Source organism: Furipterus horrens, unplaced genomic scaffold (genome assembly GCF_987537825.1).
Source record: "Furipterus horrens unplaced genomic scaffold, mFurHor1.1.pri manual_scaffold_9, whole genome shotgun sequence".
In the NCBI taxonomy this organism is placed as follows: domain Eukaryota; kingdom Metazoa; phylum Chordata; class Mammalia; order Chiroptera; family Furipteridae; genus Furipterus; species Furipterus horrens.
In genome coordinates, this window is record NW_028327179.1 from 42,855,625 (window position 1) to 42,871,708 (window position 16,084).

Here is a 16,084-nt window from a genome sequence, read left to right on the forward strand (position 1 = left end):
TATGTAGGAAAGTAAATATAACAATGAAGAACAATTAAGTAAATTTGATTAAAATACAAATGTGATGTGATTCTATCCTTGAGGTAGCCTTTTTGGTTTACTATGATTCTATGAAATTTCAACTCTTTATTCTAAACAAGATATATGAAGAGTATGAAATATTTGCAACACAAATGACTTAGTAATTCTATGTAAGTTATTTCTAAGGCATCACACATTTTCTTTCAAATTGCAGTAGTGGGAAGGATGTGAAAGCATACTGGCAGTTGACTTCATGCCAGAAAAACTCCAGTTGACTCATTGTGTTTAATCGCTTAATCTGAACGATTTCTCCACAGTAGTTTCAAAAATATGGTGCTAAGCCTTTTTCTTAAGGATAAAAACAAATTTTAACAGTCTATTCTAGTTGCACAAATTAGGATAAAGGGAATGTAAGCCGCATTGTGCAATAACAGCCAATGATAAATCTTTGAAACAAGCATTTTCAGTGGAAGAAATATCTCCCTCAGTGGGGCAAAAATTGATTGGTTCTTGGGGGAGAGAAAATCTCTCTTTTTGTATTTAAATCACAGATAAGCATACAGTACATCAACAAATACATAGCATATGTGTGATGTTTAAGTCTAATGGGAAGTAGTAAGGGAAAAACTTATATAAAGGTAAAGACAATAAAGGTTGGGAAACATTGCTTTAAAGCATACTTCCTGTATTTCAGCAAGCGAGTCCCTCACATATTACGAGGCAAAGAGCATATGTTAAGCTCCTTTCTCAGCAGTATTCCTCCTGAAAGCCAGTGATAAAATGTATCATCTGTTGCTGGACTTTAGTAAGGATCCGGATATAAAATTATTGGCAATAAGGAACTTAAAACCCTTGTTCCTTCCCTAGGTCCTGTTTACTTTACAGCCTTTTCTTAAGGTAGTTGCATGTGTTCCATGACAAGAGGCCACACGGTGTGTGTTCTGTGAGTAAGAGAAGAGATGAGAAGGTATATAGGGAGACCCTTCATACACTATCTCCATTTACATTTCTTCTGTTATTTTCAAACATTGCAATCAAGTATAAGAGATTAAAACAGAAAGAAGCTGTTCACTTCTTTCTTGATGGCGCTTGGTATCTTGAGGAACCTGAGGGTTTTCTGTAGGATATGCCCTAGAGGTTTGTGTTTCACCAGTTTACTCCTCTGACCTCATACTCTGCTGTGATCCCTCTGTTCATCTTTCAGCCCAGGAACCCCCTTCCACTGCAGAGCTTATCTTTCATCTCTCTGCAATTATCAAAAGATATTACTTTATTAAAACGTATGAATTTTATTCAATATTCATGCTTCCCAAGGGGTATGAGCATTATATTTGCCTCTAAGTAATTATGAAATGAATAGTGCTTGTTTTTCCTATTAAAAAACATTGCAGACATTATAAGTGAACTGTTTTCAGGAGAGCTCCTACTATACCTGAAATAATTTTATGTAGGTTAGTCTCTATTCTTTATTTTGCCTTACTTTAATGTCAAGCTCGCTTTTAAGAATTATTTCTCTCTCTAGCTTATGGTCTAAAATCTACAAATTATGAAAGGATAAAACATAGTACCCTTTTGTTTCTTTTCATCTCTTTCAAGTTGCTTTCTTATCTCTTCTTTATTCCTCTGGAATCTTTTTCCTGAAAGTTTTTTTTTAGCAAAATTTCCTCTACTATACTCTTTTGAAAAGGGATCTTGTAATTCATATTTTATCCCAATCAATGAAGAGTTAGGGCCTAAACTCTGGGGAACTCCATTCTTATATTTCTAATTTTGATAAATGAAATGTTGGAGTAACCTCTGTTCCTCATTAACATGCAGATTTTTAAAATGTATAGAGGGAGAAATCTCTTATGGGTGAGAACAGAGGCATAGAAGCCTGTTTTCCTTTCTAAAACTCTATTCATTCGCTTGCCTTGTTGCTCTTTCCCTTTACGTTATTTTTGAATTGTCCAGATCACTGATTCAATGTTGTTAATACTTCCAATTTAGTTCTTTTCCTATAACATTTGGAGGAAAAGGAAAATTCTATTTTAAAATTCAATAAAAATAATGTTTGGAAAGAGGACAGATTTGGAAAACTTAGAATTTTAAGATGACAATACTCTCCAAATTCAACTCAATTCCTGTAAGAATCACAGATGGTTTCTTTGTAAAAAAAATCAACAAACTGATTCTAATATTCATATGAAATTATAAAGGATCCAAAATAGCCAAAACAATCTTGAAAAAGCAAAACGGAGTTGGAAGACTCACACTCTCTGAGTTCAAAACTTACTGCAAAGCAACAGACGTAAAGACTGTGGTACTAGTATAAGGTAGATATATAGATCAATGGAATAGAATTGAGAGTTCAGAAATAAACCCATGTGTTTATGATCAACTGATATTTAACAAGAATGCCAAGATCAGTCGGTAAAAGAAAGAAGGGCCTTTTCAACAAATAGTGCCGAGACAAGTGAACAGCCACATGCAAAGGAATGAAATTGGACCCTACCTCATATCATATAAAAATTAACTCAAAATGAATCAAAGACCTAATGTAAAATAAACAGCATAATATTCTTAGAGAAAAAAATAGGGATAATGCTGCATATCTTTGGGTTTGTATAGATTTTTATATATGATAGCAAAGGCTTAGCAACACAAGAAAAACAAAAAATCAAATTTCACCAAAATTAAAACCTCTTTTTTTTTTTTTTTGCTTCAAAGGACACTAGCAATAAAGTGAAAAGACAACCCCCAAAATGGGAGAAAAACTTTGCAGATCATCTATCTGATAAGGGACTTGTGTCTACACTATATAACTCTTACAACTAAATCATAAAAACTAACAAAAATTAAAAATGAACAAAATACCCAAAAGGACATGTCTCCAAATAAGATATAGAAATGGCCAGAAAACACCTGAAAAAAATATTGACGTCATTAGTCATCAGGGAAATTAATTCAAAATTACAAGATACTAGTTCATATCCATTTGGATAGCTATAATCCAAAAAGACTCTTACCAAGTGTCAGTGAGCCTGTAAAGATATTGGAACCCTCAGAAACTGTGGGAATCTGAAATGAGGCAGCCACTTTTGGAAAGCAGTCTGGCAGTTCCTAAAATAATCATACTAAGAGCTAACACATGATCTAGCAATTCCACTTCTAGGGATATACACAAGAGAAATGAAAAGACTTGTCCACACAAAACTTATACATGAATGTTTGTAGCAGCATTATTCACTACTGAAAGTGAGGAACAACCCAGATACCCATTAAATGTGGGAATGGATAAACAAAATGTGGTATGTCCACACAATGGGATATTATTTGACCATAAAAGGAAATGAAGTACTGACACATGATACAACATAAATGAATTTTAGAAACAGTGTAATAAGTTTAAAACGCCAGATACAAAAGGTCACATATTGCATGGTTCCATTTGTGTGAAATGTCACAGTAGGCAAATTTATAGACACTAATAAGTGGTTGCTGGACTGTATGGGAGAAGAGAAAAATGATAGCTGAAGAGTACAAGATTTCTATTTGTGGTGATTAAAATGTGATAAAACTGACTGTGGATGTGGTTTCACATATCTGTGGATGTACTGAAAGCCACTGAACTATACACCTGGAATGTTTTGATAGTATATATGGGGATTATATCTGTGAATAAATTTGTTTTTTACAAAATTCAATAAGAGGTAGTTTCTTAGAAGCTAGATACAGTGTGGAATCTAAAACCGTTTCAATCAGCATTTCTCGCTTTGCGTCATCATATCCATTGTTCTATCTAGAACTCTGAATGGATCTCTGTACGACTGATCCGTTGGAGTTTCATAGTCGGACCCTCGTTCTCATTTCACATTTAAATATGTGAAAACCTCTCAGCCTGTGAGCTACGCAGAGCCAGCAGTGGGCCTTAGGAGGCCTGGAAGGTGTGCTGGTCCCCTGGGTCCCTCCCAGACACCATCCCAGTCTGGTCTGTAACTGTGTCTCCATTTGTATCCAGCGCTGCTCCTCCCGCAGGAAATAGGAAGAGCAAGGCTTTCTCCTCCAGTCTCACGGGCTCCAAGTGCCCTGGCACGGGGGCAGCAGCCGCCCCTGTCCTGGCTGCCCAGCGGTGCCCTGAGCAAGACAGGGTGGCTGCCAGCACACGGAGGGGCCCTCCCTCCTGCCCCAGCCCCTCCCACTGTGCATTTTCCCTTTTGCCCCTGGGACGCTGTGGTCGGTGAGGGAGGATGGAGGATGGATGGCCATTGGCCAAGGAGTGGAGAGCCAAGGGCGGCAGGCGGTAGCCCTGCCTCTGTCTCAGAGGGTGACCCGGGTCGGGTCGCCTGCTGGAAGGCTTCTCTCCGCTGCTTCCGCCCCCCCCCCCCACGAGTTCCCAGCTGGACCAGTAGGAACTGGAGCAGCTGTGGTGTTCGCTGTCCCCGTGTTTGGGGCTGGTGCTTGTCCTCAGATGCCCTTGTTTGGATTCCTGGGGGTAGGGTGACTGCAGAGTGACTGCAGAGGGCTTCAAGGAGGAGGTGACACTTGAGCTGGCCTTGAAAACTGGGTGTCTGTAGCTGCTACAAGGATGAGGCTCTGTAGGGGGGGGCTCCCACTGTCCCCCAGGTATTCTAGGTCCCTGCTGCCCAGCCTGGGAGCGGTGTCCTGGGTCTGCCCAGCACTGGCATCCCCCGGGGCCTCACTCTGCTGCGTGAAGCATCAGGTTGGGCGCAGCCCAGGACCCTCTGAGACCTGGGTTCAAGTCTGGCCTCACCCGGCTGGCGACTCCTCCTCTGGGCCCGTTTCCTCCTCTATAAAGACGGGTTTCCGACAGAGCACAGAGGTGTACAGAGGGGACCAAAGCTCTCAGCCCAGCTCAGTGGACGGAGCCCCCACGCCCCACTGTGGGGTCTTCTTCTCTCCCTGGACACCCTCACTTTGGGCATTTTGGCTCTTTGATGCCCGGGCCTGTAGCCTCCCTGGGAATGACCCGCCCCTTACCTGTGCCCCGAGACTGAACGGAGAGAAGCCCAGTGCACGGAGTGGGCACTCGGGGCCAGACCCTGGGCTCAGGCGCCAGCACGCCGCATGTGGGTGGGAGGAGCCCTGCGGCGAGAAAAGCTTTGTGTCCAGCCAGGGCAAGCGCCCCCCACTCCGCCGCCCCCAGCCTGGATAAGCTCCCTGCGGGGGGCCCTCCGACACCCCGTGCCCTCTGCATCTCTCTCCAGTGTCCTGTAGCTGCTACGACTGTTTTGGTTTCTGTCAAAGAGAAAGAATAAGAAACGCGGCCGCAGACGGAGGCAGGCTGGGCCGTGGGTGCCTGGAGCGCCCGCCAGGACTGCGGGTGGAAGCACCCAAACGAGGCGCCCGCCCGCCGGCCACGGGCTGGGAAGCCTCTGTGCCGCTGTGTGGTGGGGTGCATTTGTGTAAGAATAAAGTAAATGTTTTTGGCACCCCTGCTTCTTGTCCCTCCCCCTGCGCCAGGGAGTAGGTGTGTTAAAAATAATTATTAAACTTTAGGCCACAGGAAAAAAAAATAGTCAAGCTCAAGAAAAAATGATGGATTTCAAACTCCTCAGTTTATTATTGAAAGCTCTATTCCTTATAAATAAATATGCATATATGATACACACGTGTATGTATCTGCTCTTTTATATGAACCACTCAAAATAATTTCATAAGTCATTCTTTATTTAAAATTGTTCTTTCAGATATTCAGAAATTCCACAGGTGGTGGCTTCAGTGGAATTTTCCCCAGAGTAAATTTCTTGGACTGAAACTGCTCTAGTTCTTCTGCCGTTAGTTGATGCTTGGGCGTGAATAATTCGTTAACTGTTGTCATGCTACTATTTGAGACAGGGACAGAGGTAGATGTGCTGCTATTTGCAAAACTGTCACTGAATGACTTGGAAACAGTAGTGTGAGATTGTGAGCCTGGATTTCCAAAGCGAGCCACCGACCTGCTGTTTGTGACGGCTGGGGCCCCCGCAGCTCCAGCAGGGCCTGCTGCCATGGGAGCTGGGAAGCCTGGAAACCCAGGCGAGCCAAAACCTGCAGCTGCTGGGATTTTGAATGAAAACGAAGCAGCAGATGTGATTTCAGGTTTCCCAAATCCAGACACCGGAGTAGAAGTAGTGACGGCAGGACCGGGAAAGGGAACAGCTCCAAATGCGGGCGTGTTCCCGAACACAGAAGGGCTTCCAGAAGGGGCACTGGCAAATCCAGAGCTTGTTTTAAAACTAAAATTTTGAGCATTATCACTCATGCTGTTATTCACTGGAAAACCTACAAATAAACCAGAAAAAGAAAAAAAAACCTATTACAGTCAGAAATGTGGCCATGTTAATCCCCACTTTTTCCCCCCTCATTTTCCCCTTATTCCCGCCATGTTTGGATGTTGGAAAGAGATTACAAGGGAGAAAAGTAAAAACGAGAAGCTAGAACAAACCCACTGTCTTCCTGCTACACCGACCTCACTTGCCCCGTGATTTACCTTCACTCAATGAGGCAGCTTTGAAAAGCCTCAGAGATTAGCGAGCGCTCTGACACTTCTGGCTTGTCCACGCCCCGCCCCCCATCTCACTGGAGCTGTCACTTGCGGAGGACACTATGCTGTTATACAGTGACAAGAAAGTCCTCAAAGGTGCTGCTACCACAGCTATAAAAGTCTTGAAAAGCCACTCCTAAAATATACTTCTAACGCTTGAGCCATAGGGCCTTTCAAAGAACAGCCCAGCCCATTCTGGCCCCCCTTTCACTAAGGCTTGATGAATCAAATTCTCTCAAGCTCCATTATGGAAGGCTGTAGAATTTGCAAGGCTGACTTAAAATGGTGCTTAACATACCTTCAGGTTTTACAACTTGAAACCTATAAAATCCTATTTTTCAAAATCAGTGAAGTCCTGCATTACTTTCTCACTTACCTGGTGGCCCAAATGCTGCTGTTTGCCTACTCCCAAATCCAAACGTAGAGGTTGCTTGATTTATTCCATTCTTTATATCAGAGAGCTATAAGAAAGGGCAAATAATAAAGTACTTGATGAATAATTCTCAAGTACCTTTCTATATATGTACTTTAGAGCCAAATTTAAAATTTAAAATATGTGCTTAAAAACGTGAAATGTTTAACATAGAAAAATGCCCACAATATGAATACAGACAGAAAAAAGTACACCAACCTCAAAGATTAAGAGTCAATTGCTGATGAATTATGGTTTTAATTTTAGTTATGCTTTTAAATTTTTCCTAGCCCTGGCTAGTGTGGCTCAGTGGATTGAGTGCCAGCCTGAAAACCAAATGGTTGCCGGTTCGATTCCTGGTCAGGGCACGTGCCTCGATTGTGGGCCAGATACCCAGGTAGGGGGCATGTAAGAGGCAACTGACCAATCTCTCTCTTGCACACTGATGTTTCTCTCCCTTCTTCTCTCTCTAAAAAGTAAATAAAATCTTTAAAAATTTTTGTTTTCTAAATTTCAATGAATACATATTAAAATGAGAAAAATAATTTTTAATAATACATTTCAGTATCTATAGGCCGATCTACATTTTTTCTTAAAGATTTTATTTATTTTTAAATAAATAGAGAGAGAGGAACGGAGGGAGAAAGAGAGGGAGAGAAACATCCATACCAGCCAGGGCTTGACAGAAAATTTTAAGTTTGCTTTCCAACTTGAAAGTAAAATTCTTGCAAAAAAAGCAATACATAAGAGAGACACTTCCCTTCAGCAAACTTTCAGGTACTCACCAAACCTGTTTTAGGTGCTGTGCTTAGACTTTTCAGTTCATTTACCCTATTCCTCCACTGATTTATTAACTGTTGGATGGAATTTAGCTGGAGAGAGAAGACAGAAAAATGATGAGTCAATATCGAGTGTTTATTTTCATCTCTCAAACAACTTCACATCTTTGCCAAAATTACAGAAAGTTTATGAAACATTTTTACGGCCCATCACTTGTAAAGTTCGCATTGACCCGCCCCTGTTTGCCAAAGACATTCCAGCTCTAGTCCCCTCTGCCTGTTCTCCAGCTCCTTGAATCACCCGGTTCAGAAGCACAAGTACCTGGCGGCACACAGTTAGTTGTATTTGGGTGGGAGAAGAGCGTGTGTGCCAGTTAAAACGCATGATCATGACTGTAGACAACAACAAAAGAGTTTGTCATTTCCTTTAGCACAAACTTCCTCAAGCTGAGCTTTTTAATTTTTGATATTTGACATGTGAGAATGTTAATCTATATAATCGACTGCTTTATTTAACTTTATTTTTCTAACATTCACCACAGTATCTGCACCTAAGAGATGCTCTATAAATGTTTGCCAACTGATGAAAGGGTTTGATTTCTGGGACTGATTGTTGGATAATTTGTAATAAAATAATGACATTCCTAGTTAGTACAGTCAAAATATATTATCACCATTTTAGATAACCAATCAATTTCAAATAAAGTAATTTAGAAAATAAAAATAGCCTTGTCTTGAAAAAACTGTAGTCCTCACCCACTTTACCAGAACAAGCAAGCCTCTAAATATGGAGAAGGTAGTAGTAATTCACAGCTAATCTGTTATTGAGGTAGATGAATAGGAAACAAACTTACATAGTGCTGTAAGTTGTTGCTGGCTAAGCAGTTATGGTATTCAAGTCTCAGCTCCTCTGGTGAAATGTCAGTGAAACCTGAAGTGAGAAATCAATTGGAATCTTTAAAATAAATGCCAATATTTTTGATAGAATAGTAAAGCTAAAGGGGCGAGACAAGAAAGTGCACTAATGTTGATATTAGAAAATTTTCATAATCATAAGGAAAAAATTAGAATAAAATGTAGTTGGTTATTATCTTTGAAGGGGAAGTTCTTTTTCTAAATATAAATGGAGAGGAAGAACTAACAGAAAAAGAAAGTTGACTACGTATACATTCAAATTTCTATGTAGAAAAATACTCTCTATGTCAAACTATAATAAGCAAAATTAAAACGCAGATGATAAGCTGGGAAAACCAGAATGGCGACATGACAGGAGAAGAACTAATGTTAACATATTAAGAGTTTTTACAAATCACTGAGAAGAGTAAGTTAATATGAGCAAAAACAACAAACAGCCAACTCACAAAATTTTCAAATAGCCAATAAATAAATGAAGTAAAAAAGTGCAATTTAAAAATACAACTGAAAATTAAGATAAAAGCCTTTACTCATCAGACTGGCAAAAATTAAAAGTGAATATTATTTATTGGCTTTAAGAATTTGGCGAAGCTCGGTGGGACTGAGCATTGGCCTGCGAACCAAGTGTTGCTGGTTGGATTCCCACTCAGGGCACATGACTAGGTTGCACGTCAGGTCCCCAGTTGGGGGCGCGAGTGAGAGGCAACCACACAGTGATGTTTCTCTCCCTCTCTTTCTCCAAAAGTAAATAAATAAACAAACAAACAAAGAAATAATTAAAAAAAAAAAAAAAGAATTTGGTTAAGTGGCTCTGACCAGCGTGGCTCAGCTTGTCGGGCATTGTCCCACAGAGTGAAAGGTCGCCAGTTCGATTCCCAATCGGGGAACATGCCTGGACTACAGGCCTGGTCCCCAGTTGGGGCATGTGTGAGAGGCAGCCAATTGATATTTCTCTCACACATTGATGTTTCCCTCTTCTATCCGCCCACCCCCCCAAAAATAAATACAAGAAATCTTTTAATAAAATAAAAGAAAAAATGTGGTGGACAGTCTCCTAAACTGCCATTGAGGGGACTAAAAATGTACAACTCTTACAGGAGGAAAATTGTCATTAAGCATCAATTGCCACAGAAATGTTCACACCTTCTGATCTTAATAGCATTGCTAGGACTTAACCTCAGGAAATAATCAGATGCATTGAGTCTGTTGCAATATACCGCCTGGGTGTAGTAGAGGACGAAAACCTGTTCTCGCACAGATATGTAGCTGGAAAAGAATGATGTTAACGGCCTTTTCAGATAGTTTGGAATATTCTTCTTTGACGTCACACCAGAACTTGACAGGTGGTAGTTTCTAAAAGTTTAGCTCCAATGTCGACTCAAACTTTTTGTACTATCACATTCAATTCACTGGATAATTTTGCACTTCGAATGGACTTTTTAGGTATGTATAATTTTGCAACATTACAGATTAAATATTTGGAAAATACTGGTTCACTGAGTTATCGAGAACTCCCAAACACGGCCAAATGGTCTTTTACAATATCAAAATATTCATATTTGTTAATGTCACTATCCATCTCATCAGAAGAGACTTTATGTATCGAGAAGTTATCAAGCTCACATGAGAAAAAAATTTCTCCATCATCTAATATTCACTTGAAAGCTTGCATTTTATCATTGTCAGTTGTTCTCTATGAAGTAACGGGCTCCCTTCATTTATTTTTAAAGAAAACGTCACCAAATACTTAAGTCAAAATAACCGTAGTTGCCACTTATTCTTTCATTAGCCATTGTTCTGTGGGGGAAAAAAGTGGCTGGTTCAGCTCCCAAGTCAAACGAGCACACCAGGACTTTCCCTTCAAATACCCATCACACTTGAGTATGTGGCAGAAACAACTCTGTGTGTGCTTCCCGTAAAAAAGGTTTGCACTCAGAGGTCAAGATCTCATAAAATTAAAAACTTCTACCATTTCATTTCGGACATAATCTTAAGTCAAAAGGACATTAACCTTTTTCATTGACTACTGTTAGACTTTGTGAATACGGTTTATTGTTTCTAGCTTGATTTACACTAAGATATAAGGGGCTTTACTCATCGATTTTTTTGCTTCAACTGTGCAAATGTCAACACAGTGAAAATGGCAACTCGTGCATTAGTATTATTATGAAAAGATTTTTGAACTCGTACAGCTCCTGCAAGGGTCTCAGGAACAGGGTTGCCAAATTGAGCAAATAATAATACAGGATGCCCAGTTCAATTTGAATTTCAGACACACACACTTGTAGTATAAATATGTCACCAATGTTACATGGGTTATTCATATGCTAAAACATTATTCTTTGTTTACCTAAAATTGAAGCTTCACTGGGCACCCCATATTTTATCCGGCAACCCGACATAGGGATCTACGTCCCACACTTGGGAGGAACTGCTTTAGGGCATTCGACAGGCATTAGGTTCAATGCTGAACTGATTTTACAAGGCTAATACGTCTTTATTTTCTTTACAGAAAAATCACCAGCTGGAGTTCTCTTATTTCCTTGTTTTACTTATTGTCTCCTTCCCTCAAGAACATAAGCGTCATAAGGGAGGGATCTTGCCTATCTTGCTCACCAACATATCCCCAGCACTTAGAATAGGGCCTGGCACTAAAGAAATTTGGTGAGGATCTGTTGAATGAGTACCGAAGCAACTGAGGAGCGGTGTGATGCAAATGCTTGCAGAGAATGAGCAGGCAGAGCTGAGACAGAGTACAGATGCCAGAGTTCTGAGGGAGTGCAAGGACTGTCATCCGCTAGGAGCCTGCTATTCACTCAGGACCAGCCAGGTGGGCTTAGCAGTGTGGCAGTTTAGGTTTCAGCCCAGAAGGAGCTTTAGAAACTCTAGACAAAAGAAAATGGGAAGGGAAGGAGTATTCTACAGAAGTGTTATCCCTGCAGCCCAGCTAAAGCTCCTGACCTTCAAACATTATCTCCAGGATAGGCCTTCACATGCTCTATGAAAAACAACTACCCTTAAAAGGAAAGACAGGGAAGAAAGAGCAAGCAGAATCAGACAGCTAAGGCCTTCGTGGCAGGCAGGATATGACTCTTCTATTCACCACAGGCAGCCAAGAGGTTCTGAAGGGGTACCTATGGAGAGCCAAGAGAGTAGAGCCTCTGCTTGGGCTTACAGAATTAGAACTGTGGTGGGTCCTGATGTTATTATTTTCTCATGAGAACCACATATCTTAAAAGAACTATACCTTTCAACCTCAATCTCTGAATCATGAAGTTCTGCTGCAATGCTCAGGCACTTTAAAGAATGTCCAACCTCTCCTAACTACAGCTAAGTTCGTGGTTCATTTCTTTATTTGGCAGGGTCTCGCTTTTAGAGAATGAGAGTTGTAAAACGTAGTTTAAAAATGTACAATTTCTCAGTTACCTGAAAGGCAAGATACGTTTCCCTCTGGTGAATAAACGGAGAACGGCCACTGACCAGAGGACTCCCAAACGGCCACATCTTTTGCCATTTCGTCCCTGACAAAGAAAAAGAAAATAGTTTTCATCTGCTTATTAAAATTTATCTTTTTCTCATTTTCAATGATTGAAATGTTAAATTGTAGTAAATATATAATTTTAGGTTTCTCGTTATGTTTTCTCAAGTGTCCTTTAAAGCAGAAGTTACAGAACTATAAACTACATTTCATGTGATAGATACAATATTAAAGAAGTTCATAATTTTGCTTTTGCAGTACACGGAACCATTCGCTAATTCATTTCATTGAGAACAACTGTGTCATACATATATTAAAGAACTAAGATATAATAAAATACACAACACAACTTTAATGGTTTTTGTTCATTACCATCCACATCAATGAGTATTTAACTGGGAAAGACTGGAAGCACTCCGTAATATAGAAACATCACATTTTTAGAGAACATTTTGTCTAATTCTCACATTTTGCAAACGGGTGAAGAGACCCACAGCCATGCAGTTCATTGGTTGGCAAAGCTGTGGATAGTATCTGCTCTAAATTCAATCCCCTCCTATGCCGTCCAGAATGCTATGATTAATAAAATCACAGATACTACAGAGAATCTATACTCAATTTAGGGTTTCTGTAACATCAAATATAGGAAGAACGGGTTCATTTGTTTCTTTTCTTCTTTTGAAACATCAGTAGTTTATGGTACATGGCTCAAAATGTTTACTACTGACCGACTTCTAATTTATGGAAGTAAAAGACCAACAAATACCTATATTGATGTTCTGTCCTAGAAGCCAGGAGCCGAGGGTAGTTACAGAGAGCCAGGCACCGTTTTGGTACCAGTCACAAATTCTACTACAGATGTTCTTGAGAAATGATAAGGAATTTACTCTACAATAACGAAGGAAACCAAATGAAACCAATTTGAATGAGGCAAATGAAGTAAAAGTTTTAGAAAGAAAAATAGGAGATGATATGTGACCTCTAAGATCACAAGTTGCTTTAAATTACCTCATCCTTTTTAAAGGTCTCATAACTTACAACAGATTTAATTAAGCAGGACTACCTTACAAAGCTATTCACAATACAGCGTTATCAACAAAGTGGAAAAAGCACACTGAGCTCTGAGAAGACACTGTACTGATACGGAAAGATGACGCATTTTTAAGCGAAATAAGATCTAGTACGATATGTATTATACCCATTATATTACATGTATATATGCGCGCAAAACGTGGTTACCTCTGAGGGATAGGATCATGGGTACTTTCTGCTTATTCCGATTTTTAGGTAATGTATTACTTCTTTTCGAAAAGCAAGCGAATGGGTAACTTTTCTGAGGGCTTTCACTTACAGGAATTTGTTTTCGTCTTTCGGTGCGTAAGAGCTGGGTGAAGAAGCAAATGGGTTCTGAGGTGCTCCAAATGCCCCGTTCCCGTCAGTTGAAGCTCCGGAATCGGAAGAACCGGAAGATGACTTCCCTTGCTCTCGGCGGCCCGCGCACCCTGTAGATTGGGACAAGCTGGTACTACTGGAGTCTCTCTGGCTCGAGGCATTGCGCCCACGTCTGGCACGACCTGGAATAAACAATAAAACAAAACAATTTTACCGGCAATTCATCTTTTAAACCTCTGAAAACATCATTATATTTTGCTTATTCCATACACACATTATGCAAAGATCCAACACTTCCACTTACGGAAAGTCACAAAACTCTTCATTCTGACTTACATAGTTCAGTGTAATATCAACAGATCGCATAATGGCCTAACTGCATTTCTGTTTAACAAGATTGAGGGGACTGTTAGCTCTAGAAAAATAATGATGTGTTGCTAAGTTCAGCTGACATAGGCTTATTAAGTGAATAACTGCTTGATGGTGGAGTGGATGGAAGGCATATATCCTAAATCATGAATTCCTTCAGGATCAAAAGCTCTCTTTCTCAGTCTTGGCTTTCCCACTGGGCCCGATATAGTAATAACCTCTGAAAGATGGGGAGTGTATGAAAAAGTCTGTTGAGCATAAACAATTAGATTCCACCTTCTGTCCTTGAATAGATGCTGAAATCTATTTCAGTCTTCCCTTTCGGAAAACACATACCCATGGATCTTTCAGGGGGAGATTATAAAGGGAATTCACATGTGAATAATGCATTTGAGTTTCTCTATTACGAGCATATTACTAATGTTTCATAACCACCAAAATGAGCCAACAAGACTATCCTTTCTGTCTCCAGTTATCACTTGAACTGTCTCAACTACTCATCATTTTCTAGTGGGGTCTAAGATAATTCACCTTGTTTCTCACTGAATTGGAGATATTCCATTAAGTGTAATAACAAGTGGAGTGATGGGAAATATACTCCTTATGAAAACTGATCTCCCAACTCTAAAACTACTTAATAAAACCAAAGAGAAAAGGCAGCAGATAGCTGAACCAGATCCCTCAAGTAGGGATTAATAGCATTCTCTTATTCTAAAGCTTTAAATCCGTTGGGGAATGACACAGCTCAAGAAATTCAAGTCATCTTTTGAAGACAGCTTTGGGCCTTCACACTTATTAATGCCAGAAGCATTCACTTGCTGCAGGTAGCTAAATAACTGTTTCTTTGACACAGTTCATTACACATTTTTCCCTCAATTAACCTGTCCACTCATCGTTTATTTTCTAATCACTACATTTAGTGAGTCTCCACAGAATGTCAACTATGACATCCCGTGGTTAGTGGAAGTCCATTCACATTTACCTGACCCCGAGCCCTCATTTTTGGTTTGGGATATTTCATTAGACCTATTGTGGTAATGCACACAGACTGTCCTCAAGAAGAGGCAGCAGGTGTGAAAGCCACAATGCGACTATCCCAAGGCTGAAAGGGCGGGAGAGTGCGTCGGGGGCAGCCAGCATCCTGCGACACCTTTCAGGACCAAGTTCCAATTCTAAGAAAAGAAAAATACATCTTACCTTTAAAGTCTTGTGTTGTATTGTGTTTTCGTGTCTTACCTTTCTTCGAAGACAGCGCTTTTCGCACCATCCATAACTGATTTAATGAAATATTCTGAACCCTTCGGAAAGGGCTTAGGCCCGGGGAGCAAGTCGACGTGCCCTTCCACGCCCCGTTCCCTCGGCGCCCAGAGGTCTTCATTGGGTATCCTATCCTCCCAATTTTACCCCAAATTTTAGGAACATGTGCGTCTGAGCAATGGCTCTGTACGCTTTTACTATATTTCCAAAGAAGTTCGCGACTTCCCCAGAATTTGGAGCCCTGACTCGGACCCTGGTTGCTAGCCTCTCCCTGGAAGCAACGTTGAGTAAAAATTATATTTGAGTCAAGGGCCAAAAAAACAACTACTCATAGGAGTGTACAAAAGCAAGGCGGCGTCTGGGTCGCCCTACGGCAAGTCTCCCAACCACTGCCACTCACAGACACTGTAGCTTTGACACGTTAAGTTCTACCTGAAACTCGTTGCTTGGCAACACCAGAACCAAGCCCCTTCTGCCTTTGTTCGCTCATCAGACACCAGCCCAGCGCCTCACACGCAGGAGAAAATGGCAGAAGGAGACCGTGGGCTGGGCTGTGCCCAGCCCCTTTCGGGACGCCCATTAACTACCGGCTTTCTTGACAGGGAAACAAATCCAAATCAACTCACTGTCTACTGAGCAGATAAATGTCCTACAGTCTTCTCTGATACCCAAATGAAACATAATTAGTCCACCAATTATGCAGGAAACAGGGAGCCCAGAAAGCCAGCCACTAAGTTAACTTACTTCGCCTGTGGCACATTATTTGAAATATTGCAGGAAGAAGAATGGGTGAGGATTAGACATCCCATGACTGAACTGTGATGAACCACCATGATGCTTTCACCAGCATGAGCGAGAGCAGGGTCTTCCTGGCTTCTGTCATTCCTGTCATTGAATGCCATAAATGTAATTGACCCCCCAAATCAATGCAATCA

At 40.7% G+C, this 16,084-nt stretch overlaps 1 protein-coding gene across 1 annotated transcript; it reads right to left on the reverse strand.

The window, feature by feature from the left end:
• Positions 1-5,707: 5,707 nt before the first annotated feature.
• On the reverse strand, positions 5,708-15,729 carry LOC150001655 (nucleoporin NUP42-like). Its single transcript, XM_090286883.1, has 8 exons — positions 15,582-15,729; positions 15,129-15,278; positions 13,483-13,705; positions 12,080-12,174; positions 8,593-8,669; positions 7,745-7,831; positions 6,924-7,008; positions 5,708-6,285 (listed from the first exon to the last, which is right to left on the reverse strand). The coding sequence occupies exons 1-8, from the start codon at positions 15,727-15,729 to the stop codon at positions 5,708-5,710; spliced, it is 1,443 nt and encodes a 480-aa protein (XP_090143009.1).
• Positions 15,730-16,084: the final 355 nt, after the last annotated feature.

Bases quoted from the DNA above. Each gene is read 5' to 3' on its own strand.
- LOC150001655 (XM_090286883.1), bottom strand. From the start codon at position 15,729: ATGGGCGTCCCGAAAGGGGCTGGGCACAGCCCAGCCCACGGTCTCCTT. The intron at 15,279-15,581 runs GTAGAACTTAAC...TTGGGAGGATAG, and splicing joins TGCCAAGCAACGAGTTTCAG to GATACCCAATGAAGACCTCT. The intron at 8,670-12,079 runs GTAACTGAGAAA...TTCTCACTTCAG, and splicing joins AAACGTATCTTGCCTTTCAG to GTTTCACTGACATTTCACCA.